The sequence below is a fragment of the Triplophysa rosa genome, linkage group LG21 (assembly GCF_024868665.1).
Source record: "Triplophysa rosa linkage group LG21, Trosa_1v2, whole genome shotgun sequence".
Taxonomy (NCBI): Eukaryota; Metazoa; Chordata; class Actinopteri; order Cypriniformes; family Nemacheilidae; genus Triplophysa; species Triplophysa rosa.
In genome coordinates this window covers 2,708,862-2,733,422 of record NC_079910.1, presented here as the reverse complement: position 1 = coordinate 2,733,422, position 24,561 = coordinate 2,708,862, and the positions used below count along the sequence as shown (strand labels likewise).

Sequence of the window (24,561 nt, the reverse complement as noted above, 5' to 3'; positions counted from 1 at the left end):
TCATTTGCGGATCTGCTAGGAGGTTTGAGGGGGAATAGAAGGATAATAACAGGCCATCTCAGCGAGACCTTGACATAATAGCTGAGAAAGTGAGAGCGGAGAGACATAGAGGGGGGCAGAGAGAGAGAGAGAGAGAGAGCAGGAAATGGGCAGACTAACCACTACTTTGGTCGAGTCGAGCTGCAAGGTCCCAGCGAGACACCGTGATCTTTTGGCTGCTGATATTGTGCTGTTAAAGTTCTCCGCTCAAGTGTTTGTTTGTATTTGAATGCGGCCGAATGAGGCGGACGGGCGGGTTACTGCCGTCTGCGGCTTGTTTTATGACTTTTCCAGCTAATATGGCAGAACAGAAAACAGTCCAACATTCATTTCCAGCGGCAACAAACGGTGATAAAAATGTATCTGCGTGCACTGCACACTGCAAAAAATGACATTCTTGCTAAGCATTTTTGTCTTGTTTTTAGTCAAAAATATCTAAAACTTCTTAAATCAATATCCAATTACTTCCCAAGAAAAGTGACCAAAGATATTTAGTCTTGTTTTATGAAAAATTACATAAGAATGAAGCAAGTTTATGGGAAAATTAAGCAAAAAAATCTGCCAATGGGGTGAGAAAAATAAACTTGAATTTAGATCAAGATTTCCCAATTACCTATTTCAAGTTTATTTTTCTCACCCCATTGGCAGATTTTTTTGCTTGTTTTTACCATAAACCATAAAATAGACTAAACATCATAGGTCACTTTTTTTGTCAAGAAAGTGCATCTTGATTTAAGAATGTTAAGTTATTTGTACTACAAAACAGACAAAAACACTTAGTAAGAATGTCAGTTTTTGCAGTGCATCATTTATTGGTTTATAATCTGCGCTCAGCCCAACAAATCTAAAATATGAACGAGTATTCATAATGCAAGTATTTCTCTATTAATGAAACCCCTAAAGCAACATCTACATAATAATTCAACCCAAAACCCAAAGTAAAAAAGAGAAAAATCTTCCCTCAAACCTTTACAGCATTATCACATAAACTTCAACTATCTGCAAATGTCTTTTTTTGTACATTACGTGATCTATTTCATTACAGCAGATTTAATTCTCACATGCAACATCAACTGCCACAAAGAATTAGATAACAGGCTTCCAGCTTTTGAGCTAGCAAAGAAAAATAGCAGAATAGAATGCCAAACGATTCAAGTCATAAATGTATATATACATAGATGCCTTATTGTGTGTTTCTATGGGGTCGCTATGACCAAGTTCCATTATATTGGAAAGGTAAATACACTTGAATGTAAACAAAACACACATGTATGAACATCAAATGTTATGTGCTGTTGCGCAGACCTAAACATTATAATTGCTAAGCAAGACGAAGGTGTTGGCTAAGTTCAAAAACCTGTTATATTGAGTTCATACATATTAAAACACAGACCAACACATTCTCACTTGTGAAAGGTTCATTTAAATCAAAGCAGTTTTTACAACCATCTTGGAAAACGTATAGATTTTTGCTGTGAGAGGCATGCTCAACTAATATTTGGAGTGGTAAAAAACAGAGCTCAAATGTGGCATCTATGTATACACATCTATGCTGTGAACTGGTAAGAAGTGAAAAGTCAAAACCATGTTAAATAGGAAATGTGTTTAGCGAATTAAACAGTCAAGGATAAATAAAATAAACAGCAAAGAGCAACAGTGAAGGCCAAAGCACAACGCCACACAGCTCTTCACATGCAATAATTTCTGTCGAATATTTCAACTTTATACCTTAGTTGCAAGTGACCAGACAAATGGAAACTCTAGGTTACGCTTCATTTACATACATATGTTAAAGACAATGCGCTCACTGTAAAATACTTTAAAAACACACACTAATCTATACTCAACGTAAGTTAAATGGAACTCAAGCCTGATTCTTAGCAAAACATTACTTTTTCATCAAACGTATTTCCTTTCCGGACATCTCCGCTTTGAGGGATGAGGGAAGTCAGCATCAAAGCAAAATTGATTCAATCGAACCTACTTTAGGGCACATTATTCCAAGAAAAAACGATCATGTTTCATTTAAATGTAGTACAGCGTACAAACTCACCTACACAGGTCTTCCCATCAGAGTGTAGAGCAAACTTCATGTGACACAAACATCTGGGCCCGTGGTCCATCTCCTCGCAGATGTGCTGACATCCTCCGTTACCATAGTTACATGTCACTAAACAAAAAGATGAGCTAGTATTAGTTTCTCATAGTCAATGTGTCGTTCGGTCTTTTAGCCTGTCAAGGGAAACAGACTAAAGACACAGAAGATATTAACAGACTGCCATTTTCCTCTCTCTTTCTTTTTGTTCTTTGTTGACCTTTGCCGCATGTTCGTATAAAAAACTTTGACTCACGTTTACAGTCCCTGTTGTTTTTGGTGAGCTGGAATCCCGGCCGGCACTCGCAGGCGATGGTTCCATTGGGTGTTTCTCGGCAGATGTGAGCACAGTGGTTTTTGTCCATGCAGGTGGGCACATCTGTAGTTCCATTGAAGCGTACTGCAGACCATGAGGAATGAACAGAGAAAGAGGATTTGATGACTTTATCCACACATATTTAAGACATTAACATTCTCCTGGTTTAGACATTGGGTGACGTTGTGTGCCATTTCTCCAGCATGGACAAGAGTGCGTTTGCGACCAATAATTAACATCCCAGGCAAAAAATCAGCATCTGTGCTTTTATAACTACTTTTCTACTTTTAACATTATTCACGCATAAATCGTCTTGCATTAGAGTTTACAACATGACTTAACAGACATCATGCACAGGATTAGTTCAACGTATTGGAAAAGCCAAAAATTAACAAAAAAAGATCTTTTTAATATCTCAATAATTTCTCCTATAGGCATCAGTAAGACAAACGGAGAGCAAATGGAAACCTTTGCTTAAGTCTCAACTGCATCTCGGAAAAAAGCCAGAAAACTCACGAATGTCTACATTATAGTTTCAGAAGAGATCTCAACAAAAATCTGCAATCGAATGTCAATCTTATTGAGGATCTCAATATGAAGTCAAACATTTCTCATCAAATTTACACAAATCCTGATTAATGTACCTCTACAATCTACATTCCTTTTACACCTCCATACTCTTCATGGATTTAGACATTTGACTGAATTTTTTATTTCTCCTAAACAATTTTATAAGAAACATCTGAGACTGGGGTGATAATTAAAACAAAAGTATAGAAACAAAATTACACACAGTAACTGAAAGAGCAACACCTAAGCAATAACACTTTCATCTGTGATCACATTAACCTTATATTGTTCCTTATTTAAATTCAATTACAATCACATATCATAAGAATAACTATGTACGTGTCTAAAGTTAAGTTATATGGACTACATTCATGATACTTTTATTCTGCTTTTGCACACTTTTTTGTTTTGCTTGGTTAAGTTCAGAACCTCTGTTTGAGCGATAAGCTTTACTTTCTTTGACTGACCCAAGATCAGAATCATGTCCACCAGTGTTTGAACAGTAAGAGGAGAACAGAAAACCCCCACTGACTTCAGACCCCAGGACGCATCTGTGTCAACAGACCCTCCACACCATGAAAAAGCAGCAGAGAGAACCACAGGGAGCTGAACACATTCAGAACCTCTATATCCGCCATTATATAACACAAAAGCTTATATCACACCACCAATCCAACAGTGACAACTAGAAAAAAATATAATGCTCTTTCCTAGCACATGAGACTAAGTTTTCCCATGTTTTGTTTAAGGATAAACTTTGTCTCAGATGTTTGTCTTTGTTCTTAGAACAAGAGACGATTGCTAACATACATTAAGAGTATATAACTATGAAGAGTACAGATCAGGTCATTTTAAATTCCATTACACACAAATGGAACGTCAACAAGACCGCCTTGAATTGTGGGATACATTTTTGGGACACTGACTACGTTCACATGGACATCAGTAATCTAATTGTTTGCCTTATTCTGAGTAAGACAATATTATGATTAAGGCGTTTACATGAGTTGCATTAAGAATATACCTTTCATGTTCCCGTTTTACATGTTATAGTACACAGATCGATTACATGTTGTTATTATACAGCATACGGCATTTTACGTCCCCACGCGACACTATCCAACGTTCCCTCCAGAACGCCATTCCTGCTCTTACGGCCATCAAGGAACTTCATAATATCAAGTTCTTTAAGAATTGCTAACATTATCCCCGTTTCCCGTTCGGAAAACAAGCTTTGAAGCCACGCTATTTTATTTGCCGTCGTCGCAAAGTGCCGCAAAAAGTCCTACACTGCAAAAAATGACTATTTTACTTAGTATTTTTGTCTTGTTTTCCAGTACAAATGTCAAAAAATTCTCGAATCAAGATGCATTTTCTTGATGAGCAAAATGACCTAAGAAAATAAATCTTGTTTTTAGACCAAAAAAATATGAAAATTCATTGAATAATTGCTTAAAACAAGCAAAATAAAATCTGCCAATGGGGTAAGAAAAATAATCTTGAATTAAAATAATCTTGAATTAAGGTTTACCTTTTTCTTAGTCACTAAATTCAAGATTTTTTTACCCCATTGGCAGATTTTTGGCTTGTTTTAAGCACAAATTCACTGAAATTTCATTTTTTTTTTGTATAAAAACAAGACTTATTTTCTTAGGTCATTTTGCTCATCAAGAAAATGCATCTTGATTCGAGAATTTAAAGACATTTGTACTGGAAAACAAGACGAACATTCTAAGTACAATTTTTTGCAGTGACACGCCGGTAATAATGCGATTAAGATGTGTATACTGCACTTCAATAAGTATGCGACTAAAATAGAAATACTCCACACGTCTTAATTTCGATTTGTGTTTACTACGATTATGAGTTTAGACGGATTAAGCTCATCAAAAAGATGTTTACATGGTACATTCTTAATCAGAGCGTTGTTTTAATCGTGTTAATATCGGAATATTGTTGTCCATGGAAACGCAGCTAATGTCTCTTTTTCAGTATTTCATCAGAAGGCTCAAAATCAAAACAAAAGAACAAAAACATGCACAAAACGAGGCTAAATTACTCACATGTGCCGTCATGAGGTCATGTGACAACCACAAGAAATAATGCTTACTGTATTAATACAAGTGTAAAATTCAAAAGAAACAAATTCCTTTCTAAACAAAACATCAAAACACTGTCATTAAAATGCAGTTTTACACACAGAGGTCAAGAAACAACGCTGAACACAGACATTTAACCTGCTTGAAGACAACACACACATTCACACACACCCCGAGGGCAGTTTTTAAGCAGACCCTCTGAGCACAATTTACAGGAAACCTTTCCCCTCCGTAGCGAAAAACCGCTGACAAATGTGAACCGAGGGGCGACAGAGCTGAACGTTTTGGTTTCAATTAGTAATTCACAACCGTTCACATCTGCCTGCATCACTTTGATTCATTAGAACCTTTTGTTTTCCGTTTCTGCTGCCAAAAAACAACATTCTACCATTTTTTACTCTCTTGCACTTGGGAACTGATGTCTGAGCAACCTTCCAATTCCTCCAATTCTCTCTCACGCTCCCTCCGTCTCTTGCAAAGCCGTGAATGATAATGTTTCACAAAGTGCCTGGAAGTCACAGAAGTTTGCTTTTGACAAACTTTCAAAGCTCTGAGAAGCAGCCGTTCGGGTTTTGTGCCGTTTCTCTAAAGAAGCTCTTATTGTAAGATCCAGACAAATCCATGAATCTATTGATCCTGTGACATTTGTATAATTACCGTCAGGATTTTTTTTATTCAAGATTGACAAAAAGCATAAAAAGTTCAAGGCGCACCTTATGTAGGCTTCGGAAATGAGATGCAGGTCATGCAAGTTCATAAAACTTCCAGAGAGGGTCTCGTATCACTTACAGAGGGTCTCGGACTCAAGAGAACGCATCTCAGTTCTGCAGATCTATTCATCACGGTCGGGTCAAAATCCGGTGCGGAGATTCTCAAAAGAGCAGTAAATTGTTACAATGAGCCTTTTTTCCACCACGAGGTGTGGCCCACCCCTGAGGTCACCCCCCTAACTCCCTGACCATTCCCAGCCGGTCATATCATTACGAGAGTTGGTTTAATCACTTCTGAGACTCTGCTCTCTAGAAAAATGGAGTTGACTGATAGGAAATTGGAAGAATTTTACACCAGAGTTGGGGTTTGAAGAGAATTAAAAGTGGACGATTAGAGTCCGTACCACTACAAAACAAGTCTACATGTGGAGGGCAACAAAATATAGCGAGGTGATTTACTGAGTGATGACCAGCGATGGAAAGTGAAAGAGCTTATGGTAGAGAATTTAACATCATTGATTTTGTTCACTAGTAAATTGCATTTTCTCTTGCAAACATTCTCTACAAAACCACACAAAACACACCCGAGAAGCTCATTTCTAAAACACCTGATAACTCTACCAGAGCTTCTGCTAAATTTAATTCATGTCAGAATTACTGTTATTATGAGTTTCCATCTAGTAAAAAACATTTTTTTTAATTCATAATTACAAGTTTGAAACACAGAATTTTATGTAAACGTCTCCCACTTAACCACTGGGATGTTGTTTAAAAATGCTCTCTCTATTTGGTACGCACCGAAATGAAAATTCTTCGCCGAAACCGAATAAAATGAAACAATTGGCTGAAGGCCGAACACGTTTTTTTTACATTTTTTCTATGTTTCTAAAGCATGCACGTCTCTCTCTTTTCGCTGGTTGCTGCTTGATCGCAAAAAAGGGTCATTGTTTGGTATAATTTATTCGGCCATTTCACCAAACATGCTTTTTTTGCTATTTTCGGACAAATAATTTCGATTGTGAAACAATCAGTGCATCTCTACTATGTATGTCTGTGTTTATTTGAAAGAATAGATGTAAAATGTGTTGAGTTGAGTTAAAACCATAACAAAACTACAACAGTTGCAAAAAACGATTTTTCGGATATGATTGAAATGTCTGCCACCTTTTCAATGGCAGAAATTTTTCTGCAATATTTCACCATGAGCCCAAGGCAGGTGAACTTCATGCAGAAAACAGACAAAATACCAACGTAATATCAAAGCGATTCTGTAGGAATTCTCTGATGTTCATGCCAACAAAAACAGCACAGACACGGAGGACGCCATCAGACATGCGTGTTCTTCGGGAAGCTGTAGGCTTCAGCACCTCTCTGGAAGAGTTGGCACACTGAAACGCTCTTCTAACTAGTCGTTGGGTGATGTGTAAACAATTCTTCTCAAAACCTCTGAACCGCAGAGAACGTACGTGGCTTTCCCATAAGTCAAATACAAACCTGGAAATCTGTCTTTTGTGCGAGTTGCGTAACACAAACTTCTTCGCAAACAAACATAACAGACCACATCCAACTTTAGTACGCTCAACGGCACAGAAAACTAATATGCCAATTGAACTATTACGAACTAGAATGCAAAGAAAAGTACAAATAAATACAACGGATCAACATATCAAATGAGATTTCAAACAAATATTGTCCTCTGTACAAGTGAAGGTTATGTCATACATGGTTGCCGTGGAAATCAGCTGCAGCCTCCGTTCACTTCACATTTCCAGATGGAGGAATCAATGTGACCTGTAAGCAATTAAATTCAACACCTATTCTGTTCCCAAAGCGTATAAACAGGAATTTATGGGGTGTCTACTGTAAAAAGTCTAAACCCCGAAACCCAGTTATTAACCTCACTTACTGCAGACAGAATTATACTGTAAACTAATAACATACCACACGGCATATTAACTCCCTAAAGCATATCATTTGAAACACTTGAAAACACATGTTAAATGACAATGGCCATAAAAAAGGTGAATGTAGCTAGAAATCAGAATATGCACACAACCCGCAATAGTAAAAAGTCTAGCACATTACTGCAATTATTCAATTCTAAAGCACTCTTAAAATTTAACAAGTTGATATAAATGCCACAGGGAAGAACTGGGTAACCCGAAGCCTTCTGCAGATTGACACGACTCTGCAAAGACGGTGTTGAGTTCTTTTAATTAAATTTAATACAATTACTGTAATACACAAAAAAGATACAAATTGAATCTAAATTAAATATAAAATAAATTGTTATATTATAACCAAACATAGACAGGAAGTTAACTTCGGGCCAGGCGTGTCCGTCCGATGAAACTGCCGGTAATATGGGGATAGTATAAAAAAAAGTGAAAGAAAACAATACGACGTGACGTGTCTTTTTTACTTTTTAATTGTGGCAAGACTACACCTAATTGAAACCCAAAATTTGTTTTAGGTTTTGGTCACAATATCAGATATTCACTACACGGTTATCGTGGCCAAAAAAATCACAATGACAAGATTTTTGCGATAATAAAGAAATAAATGACGCTATTAGTCAAATTAATAATTAAATTTGTTTATTTTGCTATTTGGTCAATAAATTTCACTCAAAATACAATAAGGCAAAAATTTTAACAGCTGCAGAATAGTTCACGATTATACGACGATCGGCTTTTAAATTCACGGTTATTGGACAATAACGGTATATTGTGACACCTATATTATCAAGCGATGTTAAAATTTGGAAAGATATCAAATTTTAGATATATCCCCTAGCCCTGCTACTCATCACAATATCTGACTGTTGTTGAATATGTGGCTATAGTATATAGTATTATAGTATATGCGTGGTTGATAAACTAAATAAAGACAAGAAGGACAGCTTGAGGCATTCTCTGTTTTTATATTGGTTTTACAAAAACTCTCATGGGTTTCAACGTACCTCAAAACTCATAAACATATGACAAGTGATACTGAAGAGTGACCACTAGCATATAGAGATTCTCTTTCAGCTAAGCGTAATTTATTGAGACAGGAACACTGTTTAACCACCTTAAATGATATTTGTTCAACAAATAAACCAGTAGATCTGATTCTACACAGCCAAGGAGCATTCGCACGCCGCTCTGATCACTGAAAGTTACAGAATCACATTCTGTCATCTCCATCAAAAGCAATTTAGTCTTGGCAGAGCTGTATCTTCTCTTCTTTCTAGCCCAAAGCGATGGGCTTCCAGAGTTTGATGAGGCTACGAATCTGCGAAAATTACCGTAAGGCGTGCGGGTCGCTGTTTGACAGCCGGGGATCAGGGGAAAGGTTCGAAACAAACTTAAACATGACAGTTCAGAAAAAAAATCGTTAAATTACCAGCATGCAGCAGAGAGTTTTTTTAGACGAAAGTTTAGGTCATGAGGAGTTTGTTGCGTTAACTCCTCCGACAAAGTTTAGCATGAACTCCTTGAGATTCTATAATTACATGTGACAAGCACCTTTGATGACTAGCAATTATGCGTTTATTTATGTACAGCATGCGTTCCAAAAACAATCCTCGCGTGGTTTTGTAATGATGTGAATGCTAGTCTGCGTCGCAGGAATACTTTCGATTGGAACGGCCTGATTAGACCTGCTCTCTTCTGAACTCTCTTTGGGGTTTTTCCTCAAATTAAATGTGAAGAGGTGAGAGTAAAACTGCCAAAAAAAGTGTTGTACATTGAAAAGACTACCACATTTGACACAATCAAATAAATGTTATGATATGACAAACTGCTGATATGTGTGTCTGCATGTCTGTCTGTGTGAGAGAGTTTGAGTGTGTGTATGTGCGTGCGTGCATGTGTGTGTGTGTGTGTGTGTGTGCTTTATGATATGACAAACTGCTGATATGTGTGTCTGCATGTCTGTCTGTGTGAGAGAGTTTGAGTGTGTGTATGTGCGTGCGTGCGTGTGTGTGTGTGTGTGTGTGTGTGCTTTATGATATGACAAACTGCTGATATGTGTGTCTGCATGACTGTCTGTGAGAGAGAGTTTGTTTGTGTGTGTTTATGATGTGTGAAACTGTGCGTTTTGTGCATGCGTGACTCCACACTCCAGACTCCGGGCCTGTCACTTGACGAGACTAAGAAAAAGGCGGCCGTTTTTATTACTAAGTGAATATGCAGAGCGTTGCACTGACCACAAAACACATGTGCTGAGATTCATCCGCTTTAAAAGCTGCGTGTACTTCACAGGTGTGACGCAGTGAAACAAATGCATCTGTGATTCAATCAGCTTTCATCAGAACTCTTCGCATCATAATGCTCTGATCTCGCGAAGAAAAAGATTTAAATCAATAAAAAATCGATGAAAAGTTGTAAAAATGGACACACGGAGACTAGAGGTCAAGTTTACCATAAAACTGTCTTTGCAAATGGTAAGACTTGTATTTCAAATCTATCATTATCAGCTATTATTGCCGTAATCTTTAAAGTATTCTAAGCAACCATCATAAAATGATGGTATTAACTTAAATCTCTGAAATCTCAAAAAAAAATCTCTGAACAGCTATTTGGCTTTTAGTTATCATTATTTAGCAACTTTCTAACACATTCCGTTGCAGCTTTAGAAAGCACATCACTTCAATTACCTTGGGAAAACATTCAAGACGCAGTAGAAACGAGCTTGTGTGATTATCAAGTACTTTCCGCTGGATTTTCTCATCTCAGACATCACCACACATCCCGAGGCTCGACTTCCTCTCATCTTATTCTCTGCATCAATCCGACACACATTAGCTGTCATTGAAGAACGTGTTTGCGAAGGAAAGTACTTTTCGTCTAACAACCACAATACAGACACAACCGCAGGTATTGCTACGACAACAATGAGTCTGAAACGTCTACCAGATGCCTTCATTGAACAGCTAGCTGCTCGGCGGGCCGGACTCACGTAACGTCGGATCCGCAGTCACGCACACGAGGACGAACTCATATGGAGGAACAAGAGAAATGTATACGTCTGAGTTTCATCTTTGAAGCAGGACACATGGATCAATCGCATGACAAGAGAGAGAGAAAGACACAAATGGACATATGGTAAAGTTTATATTAGTTACAACATTTCCCGGCCTGGTTTTTGAAGTGTAAAACTGTGGCAACAAAGGGTATAACATGATGTAAAGAAACGTTTTATCTAGAACTGAAAAATGTGTACATTTTCTAAGTTGCACAGTAAAACAGAAAAGTAGACATTTTTAAGACGTTTTAAAGACGCTTTTAAATCTCTTTCATACAATAACACCGCTAGCAACCTAAACAAATTTGGCATAATTTGGTCGGCCTCCTTCTACAAATACGCTACACACATATAAAAAATAAACAACTGCTATTGTACAATATAAAACCAAAATGCAGGAATAACCCCGTTTCACCTAAACCTCATGAGGTGTAGTGATTAGCCGAGCACTTTTGTTTGACTGTCGGCTTCACATCCTATTCATCAATCCCTCAACACCCCGAGATGCTGAATGATGTCACTCTCTCTGTCGCGAATCCAATATCATTTCTTCCTGGCCTGCAATTATCTGAAGCATATTGCGCTGTAACAATAACCGTAATAGCAAGCAGATGAGCATTCGTTCTGATGCGCACCTCTCGCTCGGTCACAACAGCAGCCGTTAGAAAGTGCTTGTGGATTTATGGCGACTTTACCGCTCTGCTCAAGAAGTTTTAATCTGGGAGCCATAAAACGAATATTAACGTGAAATATGAGGGATTAACAACATTATTTATCAACCCCGTTACAAAGGCAAAACAACGAAGTCCAGAAAACACAATAAAGGACTTACGAGGAGAAGCGGTTGAAACGTACGATCCAGCACTACACTAATAAACGCAAACATTGACAAGTCCGACAGGCCGAATTCGTCTCTGGAGGTTTGGCTTAGAAGAGAAAAGAGCTAGCATTGTTAAACCACATGAATATTTGCTTACTATTTTCGAAATCCTACGCATTACATACTGCTTACATCTGCGTCGTTTGTTGGAGAGCACGTCTGCGTTACTTGCATTTACCTTTTGGCCTCTGGATGCAGGTGTGCTGGTTGTCCGATAGGAGGAATCCGTCTCTGCACCGACATTCATAACTTCCCATCATGTTCACACAGATCTGCTGACAGCCGCCATTCCCCTCCCCGCACTCGTCCACATCTGCAGAACAACAGAGACACAAACACAAAGACTGAGAACCACACAAACCCCCAAAGCTTCATTCAAGTCTTTAATGTAAAAGCAAAAGCAACTTAAAGAGGAGGAAAATGATTATTAAAACTAAATGACGTTTGGGTACATTATAAATTAACCTCAGAAGAAATTGTGACCCTGCTGTGAAGATGAAGATGAGAACGTTTCTATGATAATCTTACGTTCCGCTATGAAAGAATATTGTACCACAGATTTCAAACGCAGGCACGCACATATTTTACATTTTACAGTAAAGATCCTCAAGCCAGTGAGAATAAACAGAAACAATCCTCCGCACGCTGCCTGTTTCAACGTGTATGTGTGTTTTGGCTTACAAGCACTTAACCTATATGTGGTTCATATCATATATTTGTGTTGATATCATCGGCACCTGATTTTGTGTGTGCGTGTGTGCGTGTTAGTTGACAGATCTTTTGTGATTTAATGTTGCTTCACACAACATTACAACAACCGTTGAAGGTTCAAGTTCATCTTATAATGATTCAGTTCAACCTGCTTTTTTTGTTGAATTACAGATGGCCATTTCGCCCAAACACATTAATCTCAAATCAACATTAAATCAAAATGATTCCTTTAGCCCGAGCGTTTCACTTGTTTTTCATTTATTCATTGCTTTTTAACTGTAGTAACAATTACAAAAATATACATGACCGGACCCAGAGGTGTAGTTTCGGTGATTAATGAACACACGTATACAGTTGACACTTCAACCCCTCCAGTGTTCAAACCAAATCTACACCTTTGATTGGACCAATTATGGTTACCATGGGAACTGTTGAAAGAGGGATACAAGAACAGGTGTTCTTGTAGCACATTTGGTAGAACGTTGCGTCAGCAACGTCAAGGTCATGGGTTCGATCCTCGGGGAACACACATACACACTGGAAATAGCTTTGGATAGAAGCGACTGCCAAATGCACAAATGCCAAAGATAAATTAAATGTTATTAACAAAATCTAAAAAACAAAATCGCACTGCATAAAGGTGAACTATTAACAGGTGCGGTCTTGTTTCATTCAGCACACCCTGAAAATTGTTCTGTGTGTCTCATATACAAGATATTTCTCTTCGTTCCTTAGTCTAAAGGGCCGTTCACATTATAACAATAACTGAAACTATAACTATATTTACGTCCACACCAGCGGACGTCAACAATAATGCTGTGTTTATTTTAAGTCTGCGTGCTGCAGTGTTCCAGGTCACTAAAATGAATGTAGATGACCTTCTGCCGATGCTTTTGTTTTCATTCCCGAATGTCTTCTCCAAGATATGACAGCAAAGGCTGGATGCTCTCTCTGAAGGCTGAAGGTGCACTCGTGTCTGGGATGTTAAGCATTTTGCCAGCTTGCTTAAGAGTCATAAGCGTTACATATAGTATAATATCCCGCCGTAAACACACCACTTTCCGACAACTACAGTCTTTAATTCAGACATAAAACCCGCGTTGCGATCACCAATAGTCAAACGTTATCCACCAGAAACTGTCTGTTAGTATGTTTTATCGTTCATCAGCTGGAAAAAAATGTTCTGAAAGTGATCCCAACTATATCGTTCTCTTTATAGTTATGGTGTGAACCCCGCTACCCTCCTGAATTAAGAAAGATTTTTAAAACTGTATTTTTTATAGTTATCGTTATAATGTGAACAGCCCTTAAGAATGCAATGTGATCTCGCTCTCAGATATGTCACATCAGTGTCCATCTGTATACACAAGCTTGTGCATAATAAACCCTCATGCGAAACTAATTTCTGTCTATTTTTCCAATGTACCGAGTCCTCGGGATAGAGTTTCTAATCTAGGCCATTTCATCCCAGCCGGGAGGAATATAACCTCTCCATTTCCCAGCATGCTCATTTACGAATGCTCCTAGATGCTGCCCATCTCGAGGGGTCAAACACACACACACACGCACTCCTATCAAAGAAGCAATGTGAAGGCACTGCCCATTGGTACATTTATGCGAAAAAAAGATGCCACAACTTCAGCTGCAGTTTGCGGTTTGTATAAATTCACTGCTTACATTTTGTAACGCCCAACCATTTAGGACCCATTTAACGTAGGGAGAAATACACATCAATTGTTAAGAATCTTGCACCGAGACCCTAGCACCCAAAACACCTTATCCCGCAGCATAAACAAACCAGTGATTTCCGGCTTCTCTCGCTCTCGTTTTCTCACACGTCTGTCGCATTTTGTGAATGTCTCTCGGTCAGCGCACTGCATTAGGGACATGTGTTATACGCAGGTCGCGGCTGGTGTCCAAAGCAAATATTTGGAAAAGGATTCTGGCTCAACCCAGAGCTCAGCTCATGTTCTTTGCACTTAAAACGTTTTCTAGAAATTCTCCTGAGAGGATGCCTCGATGTTGAAAAATTCTCTCTCTTTTCACGTTTTTCTCTCTTCTGTAAATCCCTTCTTCCTCTTTCTCACTCCGTCCGTCCCTCTGTGCCAGGCTGAGAGTTAAAGATGATCAATCACTCAAAGCCAGGAGGGGATTACATTTAGTCATTTAACAGACGCTTTTATCCAAAGCGACTTACAGAGAGTTCAGGGAGCAATAAGCGATATGTCATACAGGAGCAATAATACAATAGTTTCAACAAAAGCTAGACTGTTGAGAGAAAGAGAGAGTTTTTTTTAACCCCATTTGTCTGTCAAGTATTCACAGAAGAGATGGGTTTTAAGTAGTTTTTTTAATGTTGTGAGATGTGGTTGACCGGACCGAGTTAGGAAGAATGTTCCACCAGGAAGGAGTTGTGAAGAAGAATGAGCGGGAAAGTGATTTACTGCCCTTATGGGAAGGCAATACAAGACGCCGCTGGTTTGCTGAACGCAGGGTTCTTGATGAGGTGTAGGAGGGTGTGAAAGTATGCCGGTGCAGATCCAGTGATAGGATTATGAGGTTAAAGGTCATATTCATGAAATGTTTCAGAGCGCTGACACTATCTCGCTATGAGATTGATTCAATCGTGCATGTGCTCATTTCAGAAAATACTTCCCTCTCTTTTTAGCTCAACTGGTTGAGATGGCGCTAGCAACAGCAAGGTCATGGGTTTGAATCGCAGGCAACACATCTAAAAATCATCAAAATTGGCTTCACTTCCATCAAATCAACAGTTTCAAGCTGGTCTCAGATCTCCAAATAGGGCTTTGTATGATATGATATGATGTAATGTGATATGATGTGATATATGATTTATGATGTGATACGATGTGGAACGATACGATACTGTACAATTCATGATACTGTGTTTACGTTGCGTTATAGGTTTGCGATATTGATATATGAGATGATACAGCACAGTATGATACTGTACATTCCATGATACTTGGTTTACGTTATAGGTTTGCGATATTGAGATACGAGATGATACGGTATTATATATGATATGATTTTATATATGATACGATACAGCACAGTGTGATGGGACACAACACGATACTGTACAGTTCATGATACTGGGTTTACGTTACGTTGTAGTATCACATACTTCAAGAAAACTTTGAAATAAAAAGTAAAAAACAGATTTATTTTCAAAACATTTTTGGTTGTACATACAACTTGTTTGTTTCGTTGAACCTTCCGTATGCAAGATTAAGAAATTTAGAAGGGAATTACGAAAGCTAAACCCTACAAGAAAAAGAAATCGCAAGGGAGTAAAATCACCAAAAATATGAAAACAACATATACTGTACAGTATGTTGACGCAGATCCCATGTTTGCCGCTTTAAAAAAAAACGCAAATTTTTTGTTTCACAATATATCATACAATAAAAAAAATCCAAAACCTTAAATGTCCAAATTTGCAAAAAATTGGAAAATTGGTACTTTTTAAATGATTCAACACTGTTGTCAAAGTTGACAAGCACTTTTTAATGTTTAGATGGTGCCAAATATAAAGGGTGATTAATGATAATAATTTATGGCAAAAAAATAAAAATCACAAAACATGAAGATACAAGGTTTCAGAAGGACAGCAGCAAAATTTAAGACCAAAACTACTCGCTTGAGCGATTATCAAATTCTGCTATATATTAAAAAAAAGCAAGTGCTTATGACATTCTAGATTTTGTAACCCAATGAAAAGAGCACGTAACCAACAAAAAAAAGATATGGACGAAGTGGGTTGTTTATTTCCCCCTCAGGCTAACAGTCGCGTTTCATGGAGCGTTCATTTGTAAAGAACAGAACACAGCGTTACAAAAGAACAAGTGAAGGGTGTATGAAAGATAACATTCACGCAGGACAGCAGATATAGATAATTACAGCCCGCATACATGAGTACAGCTCATCCATACAGCGTCGCAAATGATCCACGATAAAACATGCGACCGGCGCTAGATGAGACGGAACAAAGTGTTTTATGTGTGTGAGGAGGTGATTCCTGCATCTGAGTCGAGCTAAAAAACAGAATGCATTTTTAATTTGCACGTTAAACTTGAAAAAATATATAAAGTACTATACGCAACTGTTCCTGTTGTCAACACATCTAAAAGAACCTGTCTGAGCCTACGATTCTCCAGAGTAGTGAGAAACTTGCGAGAAAAGACCTCATTATTTGAAAACGTGTTTCTAAAAATTGCTTTACGTCTCTGAATGGTTGAAGTGTCAGGGTTCAATTACACAGTTAAGCACACATAACTTGCGCGAACGCTCGCCGGCAACCCACGAACAGAGAAGCAGCGATTCCACATCTTCATTGGTGTGATTGTTCGACTTGAGCAAACATCTGTTTTGAGTTACAGAACCAGGGTCAGTATAGAACTGTAACCCCATGTAAATCACACAACACACAGCGGTTCGGGTTTGACAATCCCCTCCAATTGATTTAACTGACCTGTAACACTTGGGCACACGAGCCACCAAATATCCAAAATGTGAGCTCACTGCGTCTGAAAATGCAATTAATGCCACAGAAGCGTCTGCTCGGCAGTCAGCAAAAAAATCATACAGATTTATCTCCCTCTCTTACTGGTTAACCGCACTGCGTTCAGCACAGTTGCATTAGATATCAGCCGTTCTTAATTCAGTTTCGGCACCGATGCTTACATTCACAAAGCTTTTGTTTGTTTGTCTTGTGTGGGCTGATGTCCTGAGAGGATGAAGATTTGAGGCGACAAGTAACAGACTGAGGAATGTCTCCTAACACACACACACACACATCCTCGCCGTCTGAGCACATCAACAAAGACTTTTGTTTCAAAACAAAGCTTATTCATCATTAACGTTCCCCGAACCGTTTTCAGACCCACCTTTTAAAGACATTGTCTGATTTAGATAACTAGAAACCGATTGGAAGCGTTAGCTTTACCCAGGCAGTTGTGTCCATCGTGGGCCAGTCGGAAGCCATCGTAGCACGTGCATCTGTAGTTTCCAGGGATGTTGATGCACTCGTGAACGCAGCCGCCGTTATATTCGCTGGCACACTCATCGATATCTGCGGGAGAGATGGAAAAACTGGGTCATTCCTGCACCATTACTGTCACCAAAAACTGTTTTCAGACAGGTTAAGCGACACTTTCCCTTAAAATAACACTCCGAAATTGCAGTCTAGGGAAAACAATGTATTATTCATAAACAATTTATTGAGTTATTGGTCTCATTTGTGACTTTTTTGCAGATGAGTAACGTCCACTATGTAAACAAGCTCGCTTGAGTCAATTGGGTTAAGTGCTTGGGCCTAAGATTTAGAAAGAGAGAGAAAGAGCGAGTGAGAGAGAGCTTGAGAATAATGATCATGAAAACTAAATAACTATTTTCGCTTCCAGAGACTAATACTGTAAGTGGACATACAGTGGAAAAATAATTCATAATAGTGTAGAATAGCATCAAGGAATAATAGAATTAAAACCACATTTGCCCAAAATCTGTCATTTGCGTCTGCACAGACGTCATTAATTTCCTTAAAATTAATTTATTTCGGTCAACATGAGCTTCTGTGTGGCGGTAACAGTGATTATGGTGAATTGTGCCATACGTTTGTATAGAAAGGCCAGCTGAATAAACATCCCAAAGCTAGAGAGAAAAGTGGACGGCTGTGTTGCTTTGGGGGTGGGGGGCATCCCCTCTCATTTGACGCCCAATTGAGCACCAATTACCCAGAATACCCTGCACTGCTTTGTAGTCGTCTGGGCTCAGTGAGTGACTTCAGTCTGCCGGTACATGCAGTTCTTTATTCCTGAATGGTTTTTTTTCACTTCCACACAATCTTTTCACTTCATTTTTTCTGTTCGTATTGAGGTTTTGTACAGAGGCAATACCAACTTTACTCCATCCAATCACACGCAATTTTACACCTGCTGTTGCTTTTTGTGAAGGCGTGTGATTTACGGGGCAAGGGATCGTCTGATTTGAGCTGCGGGCGAAGCGTTCGGCGACCAGTCGGTTTGATTATGGGTCATTAACGTCACGCTGAGATGACTGCGCGGACGCTCACCAGGATTAGGAGGTCGGCCAATTTATCGTTTTTGCCGATAAATCGGTCCCGATAACAATAACTATCGTTAAGCGGCAAAAATCCCCACCGATAGTTTTTCCTGGTTGCGTTTGATCCAGATAATATGCAATGAGAAAAACAGTGACCTCAGAAATAGAGGCGGAAATAAAAATAATACTGACAGCCTGTGGAGACGCACAAGTGAGACCACACTATGCATGGAGAGGCTACAATATCTGCAGATTTAAAAGTTTGACAATGACAAGGTAGAGCACATTGCAGTACAGGGGACATGTTAAAAAGTAATTAATTTGTTGACTCTATGCTGCATGAATGGAGAACAGCAGTATTTTGCCGACAAGAGCGCGCTAACATTAGTAGCCTATTAGCTCAAGTCGTAAGGACAATGTGAGAAAATACATGCAAAAATGTTTAAATGTCACATCTGTAGTATGGGTACAGGCATTTGTCAATAATAGTTTGATTCAGAATCAATAAAAAACTATCATTAATTAATCATTATCGGCAGGTACTGCCCACCTTAGTTATTATTTTCGGCAAAATCCAATATCGGTTGACCTGTGCAATTACTCGAAAATTAATCGTAATCGTCAATTTTGCCTTCGAGGAAAAACGATTATTGTGCTGCATTCCATTTAGCCAGAATCCTCTCTTTTCTTGTGGTATAAATCCACCGCGCACCATTTCCTTTACAGCAGTTCAGCGGTGCTATTTCTTTACATTCATTTTTCAGTTTAATTCAATTTTAAGTTTTATTCTTTTTTCTAAATTGTTTCAAAAGTCTGTGAGTAATCATGTTAAATGATCGTGATCTCATTATTGGCCAAAATAATCGTGATTATGATTTTTGTCATAATCGAGCAGCACTACCGGGAATAAACATTACGTTTCGTTTCAAGACAAATAGTCAGAAATAAGAGACTCGGGTGATAGAGTTCACAACGTACAGACCGACTGAACAGAGTCAAATGAACTAACACTTTCTTCAAAATATCTTCTTTTGTGTTCTGCAGAAGAAAGTCATACAGGTTTGAAACGACAAGAGGGTGAGTAAATGATGACAGAATTTCCATTTTTGGGTGAACTGTGCCTTTAAGACAACAACAACATTCAAAACACAACATATGCTGGTCAGCACCTGAACTGTCCTCTTCAACATGACAATGCTGCTTTCGCAAGGATAAGGCCCTGTTATTTACTCAGAGAAGCTTATATTTGTTGCTAATAGTTAAGAAGACTTTTGCAATAGCTTCGAGAGGATTACAGCCCGCTCTTCTTAAGTACTCGTGAGGTTGTGTACACAGAAATTCAGCACGTGGAGGAGTATATTTTACCAGCCATTCTCATATCTCCCCTCCACACATTTCTGCTTCCAAGTCAAATCAAAGGCTTTACGCGCTGATCCCGGTTCAGTCGATAGTGCCGTTTTAACGAAGCGCAAACATTCCTGAACTCTCCGCTTCCCCGCCTGGGCTTGTATCCACAGCGGATCATATTGGTCGAGTCTGTCCAAAAGAAACGTTCACCTCTCCAAACACAACCGAGCTTTAAAAACTTCCCGAGGCGAACGACCACAAGAAAACAAAACCAAGTAAATGAAATAATATCAAATACGGCGATATCACGGTGACAAATCGTTTCGTAGTAACGGTCTGGGACTGCGCTACTATGAAACCGTAGGCTGCCAAACTACAAGCTAGTCATAATTCAAAGCAGTTGACTTCAGAGTTACGTTAGTAGATTTACATCTGTGTTTACGACTACAGATCTTCTCCTAGAATCACACAAGTCCTTATGATATAGTAACATGCGTAAGGTATTTTATGCTCCATTTCACATCCAAGGATAAAATTGAGTCATTTTTAGCATCTGAACCTGTGTTTCCTTTCCCTCAGGTAAGAAAACAAAACTGGAGAAATGGCATGCTGAAAACAAACACACAATCATCAGAATGATCTTATTATACTACATTGGAAAAAACTTGTCTTGCTTCCCAGTTGAAATAACCAAACATCCTCAAAACAAGATTTAAAAATAATTTAATCTAATAAGGATTACGAATCACAGTATCATAATTCAAGTTTATTTTGATCTTTTTGGTACAGATAGTTCTTTCCATGGATTAAGCTAAACGTTTGTTAGACTATAAAGTTTGTTATAACTATAAAGCATTAAAAATCGTACTAAATTTAGGAGAATAATATGTGGCCGACAGTGAAATGAGAAACGATAAGGTTGGGATGAATTTCAGAGATATTTTTTACCAGTTGATGTACGATAAAACAGTGAAAATCCGGTCTAATTCACGCTTTTTTTGTAATCGTCGGTTGCTGCCGTTCTTCATGTGAATGGTCCTTTAAGGTCTTTGCACATACAGTCCGAAATTGTCGTATGCGTTTTTTCGTATTTGGCTCTCGTTTGTACTGTGTCTCTGAATGGTTAAAAAAGGCCACTCAAAATGCTTGACGGATGCGAAAAACGCAGAAAATCGAACCTGGTCCGAATTTAATTATGACGAACGAAAATATCGGAGGCAGTGTGTACATGTGATTGCCACAACGTGAGGTCGTATATTTTAACGTGCGGAAATTTCGGACGCAAATTTCGGACTAAATGTGCAATGGGCTTTAGCCTTAAAGTATAAAAAAGTTGTGGATTCTTAAAAAATCGAAAATTTTATGTTCCATAAAAAATTGCAACATGTCTTTTGGAACAGAGTGAGAAATATATATAACATATAATGATGAAATACTAAAGTTAATGTGAATGCATTGCAAAAGTACACTAAATGTATACTTAAACGCATTGTGTTTTAAGGATGTTTAGATATTGTTATTGTAACAGAGAAAACAAAAATCTAGAACCATGAATCGGTCCAGCACCTTTGTCTCTTCTCACGGGTTTCTTACCTTCGCAATATTTGCCGTCACCCTTGTATCCTGATTTGCAGATGCATTTGTATGACCTCAGGGTGTTTTGACAGATGGCATCAATACTGCAGCTGTCCAAGGCCTCCGCGCACTCGTCCACATCTGTTGAAACACCAGAAAAACAAAAGACTTAGACGATTGTGCCAGCTCTAGGGTAACTCGGGTAATAAAACTTGGGCAAACATGATGATTCAGCGTGGCACAGCAATGCTACATCATTAGTTTCACTATTCTACACAAAACCAAACTTTATTTGTCAGCACAAGGTGCTCAGGCGAGAAGATCACCAGCAAACCAGGGTGTCCAATCCAAATCTTGACACAAAACAAAAGTGTTCCAATTTAAGATGTCAAGACTTATTTGATGTTTCTGCGACCTCTAAAACTGAAGCTAGCTGGTGATAGGGTTTGAAGGTTCATCTGAACAATAACAACAAAACTATGTTCTGTCCCCATCGAAGGTCAATGACATGGTCATGGTTGACCAAACAAAAGCCACTTTTATTTATTCATGGACTGCAATAACATGACATGTTTATACAAGACTTGTATAAGGGCTCCTTTCCCAAAACTTCATGCCACAATTTTAGGGTGCTGTGGATCATTCCCAAGACGTTGCTATGCAGCTGGATGTACTGTCTGGCTGCTAGGTGGTTCCTTACCGCAAGTCAGTTTGTGCCTTTACCAACTGCACCGGTATCACAATGTCTTTACAAGCTATCCCCGAAGATTATTAGCTGGGGTTATGAGTTCGTTCAAATTCCTAACCTCAAGTATGAGCAAGCGTAACATCAGTAGTGTTTGCTAAAGCAAGCATCACTAAACCTTAATAAAAACTTATGTAAATAAAGGAATGATGCAGTACATTTTTTGGCAAGTGTGCACTGACCAAGAGGATTTTCTGTGCATAACAACTGTTAGGTCGATGGTTTCCAAAAGTGACTTCACATGGTTCCAACAATCAAATCTGTCTTTCTCCTTCTGGATTAAATCACAGTAGAGTTCTGTCTCGTTGCTCCTGTCTTATGTGGATGCTGTCTAAAAAACAGATGCACATCCAACCAGGAGGCGGCTTATTATGGGTTTAAAGGTCCAGCGATCTGGAGCCAGTTTCTACAAATCCTCCTGTGAAAACCGATGATAAAGGGAAGGTTCACCCCAAAATGGAAATTCTTTCATTATTTGCTCACCCTCATGTCATTGCAAACAGTATGACTTAATTTTTTCTGCAGAACCCAAACTGGTAATCAAACGACATTGGACCCCATTGACTTCCATTGTATGAACACAAAACCACTGAGACGTTTATCAAAATATCTTCATTTTGATCTACAAAAGGAGAAGTCAGATACAAGACATGAGGGAGAATAAATGATGACAAAATGTTATTTTCTGGGTGAACTATCACTTTAAGAACAGGCAACCGTGTCATATAATAGCCAGTCGGCCAACACTAATACCCACAATTCATCATGCTCACCTCTAACACATTCACCGTTTTCACGCTTGAATTCAGATTTATGATTTAGAATTAATGACACGGGTGCAATCTCTTTGCTGATTCTACATGAAAGTGGTGGTGGATGTCTTTACAGCGGCATTAGTCATTATATTACTCATTTTTAAAGCTACACGCTTTACCAACTGTTTATAGTACCGAGCTTTTAGGGGTTTAGCACAGCACCCACTCATTACAGAAGTGTCTCAACACTGCGGAGAACAGAAGATGGATCGCATCTTTTTCTTAAGAGCTCTAATACTATAAAATACACTAGTCAGATCTCACGCTGAGTAAAAAGAGGGAAAACGATGTATTCACAACATTTAAAATCACAAACCCTTTTAACTACATGACTGGTTACAGTTCAAGCCAACAGGTTTGGAATGGCATGAAGGTGAGAAACTACTGATTTTTCATTTTTAGATTAACTGTTCCAGAAGCCACACAAAATTCGCACACAATCACTTTCAAAGCGCAGAATTTCAGTTACGTTGCTGTCTATGGGCAGGAGTCAGAAAGCTCCCGAACCTCATCAAAACTATCTTAATTTGCGTTGCGAAGATGAACGGATCAGTTCCCCTTTAAACACAATCTCGCTTGTACAACTGAACCAATCAGATGCATTCTCCACAATCACGCTTGTACAACAGAACCAATCAGATGCATTCTCCACAATCACGCTTGTACAACAGAACCAATCAGATGCATTCGCCACAATCACACTTGTACAACAGAACCAATCAGATGCATTNCGCCACAATCACGCTTGTACAATAGAACCAATCAGATGCATTCGGCACAATCACGCTTGTACAACAGAACCAATCAGATGTATTCATCACAATCCCGCTTGTAAAACAGAACCAATCAGATGCATTCGCCACAATCACGCTTCTACAACAGAACCAATCAGATGCATTCGCCACAATCACGCTTGTACAACAGAACCAATCAGATGCATTCGCCACAATCACGCTTGTACAACAGAACCAATCAGATGCATTCGCCACAATCACGCTTGTACAACAGAACCAAGCAGATGCATTCGCCACAATCACGCTTGTACTACAGAACCAAGATTCATTCGCCACAATCACACTTGTAAAACAGAACCAATCAGATGCATTCGCCACATTCGCCACAATCACGCTTGTACAACAGAACCAATCAGATGCATTCGCCACAATCACGCTTGTACAACAGAACCAATCAGATGCATTCGCCACAATCACGCTTGTACAACAGAACCAATCAGATGCATTCGCCACAATCACGCTTGTACAACAGAACCAATCAGATGCATTCGCCACAATCACGCTTGTACAACAGAACCAATCAGATGCATTCGCCACAATCACGCTTGTACTACAGAACCAAGATTCATTCGCCACAATCACACTTGTAAAACAGAACCAATCAGATGCATTCGCCACATTCGCCACAATCACGCTTGTAAAACAGAACCAATCAGATGCATTCGCCACAATCACGCTTGTACAACAGAACCAAGATTAATTCGCCCCAATCCCGCTTGTAAAACAGAACCAATCAGATGCATTCACCACATTCGCCACAATCACGCTTGT

General features: G+C 38.8%; 1 protein-coding gene across 2 annotated transcripts in view; it reads right to left on the bottom strand.

The window, feature by feature from the left end:
• The window catches only part of scube3 (signal peptide, CUB domain, EGF-like 3), an 82,947-nt gene that overhangs the window by 33,161 nt on the left and 25,225 nt on the right, over positions 1-24,561 (bottom strand). For both annotated transcript variants that reach the window (XM_057320042.1, XM_057320043.1), the window contains exons 2-6: positions 21,455-21,577; positions 17,400-17,525; positions 11,898-12,032; positions 2,391-2,534; positions 2,093-2,209 (exon numbers count right to left, since the gene is read on the bottom strand). In XM_057320042.1, the coding sequence (XP_057176025.1) occupies positions 2,093-2,209; positions 2,391-2,534; positions 11,898-12,032; positions 17,400-17,525; positions 21,455-21,577 (645 nt within the window). The remainder of the gene's footprint in view (positions 1-2,092; positions 2,210-2,390; positions 2,535-11,897; positions 12,033-17,399; positions 17,526-21,454; positions 21,578-24,561) is intronic.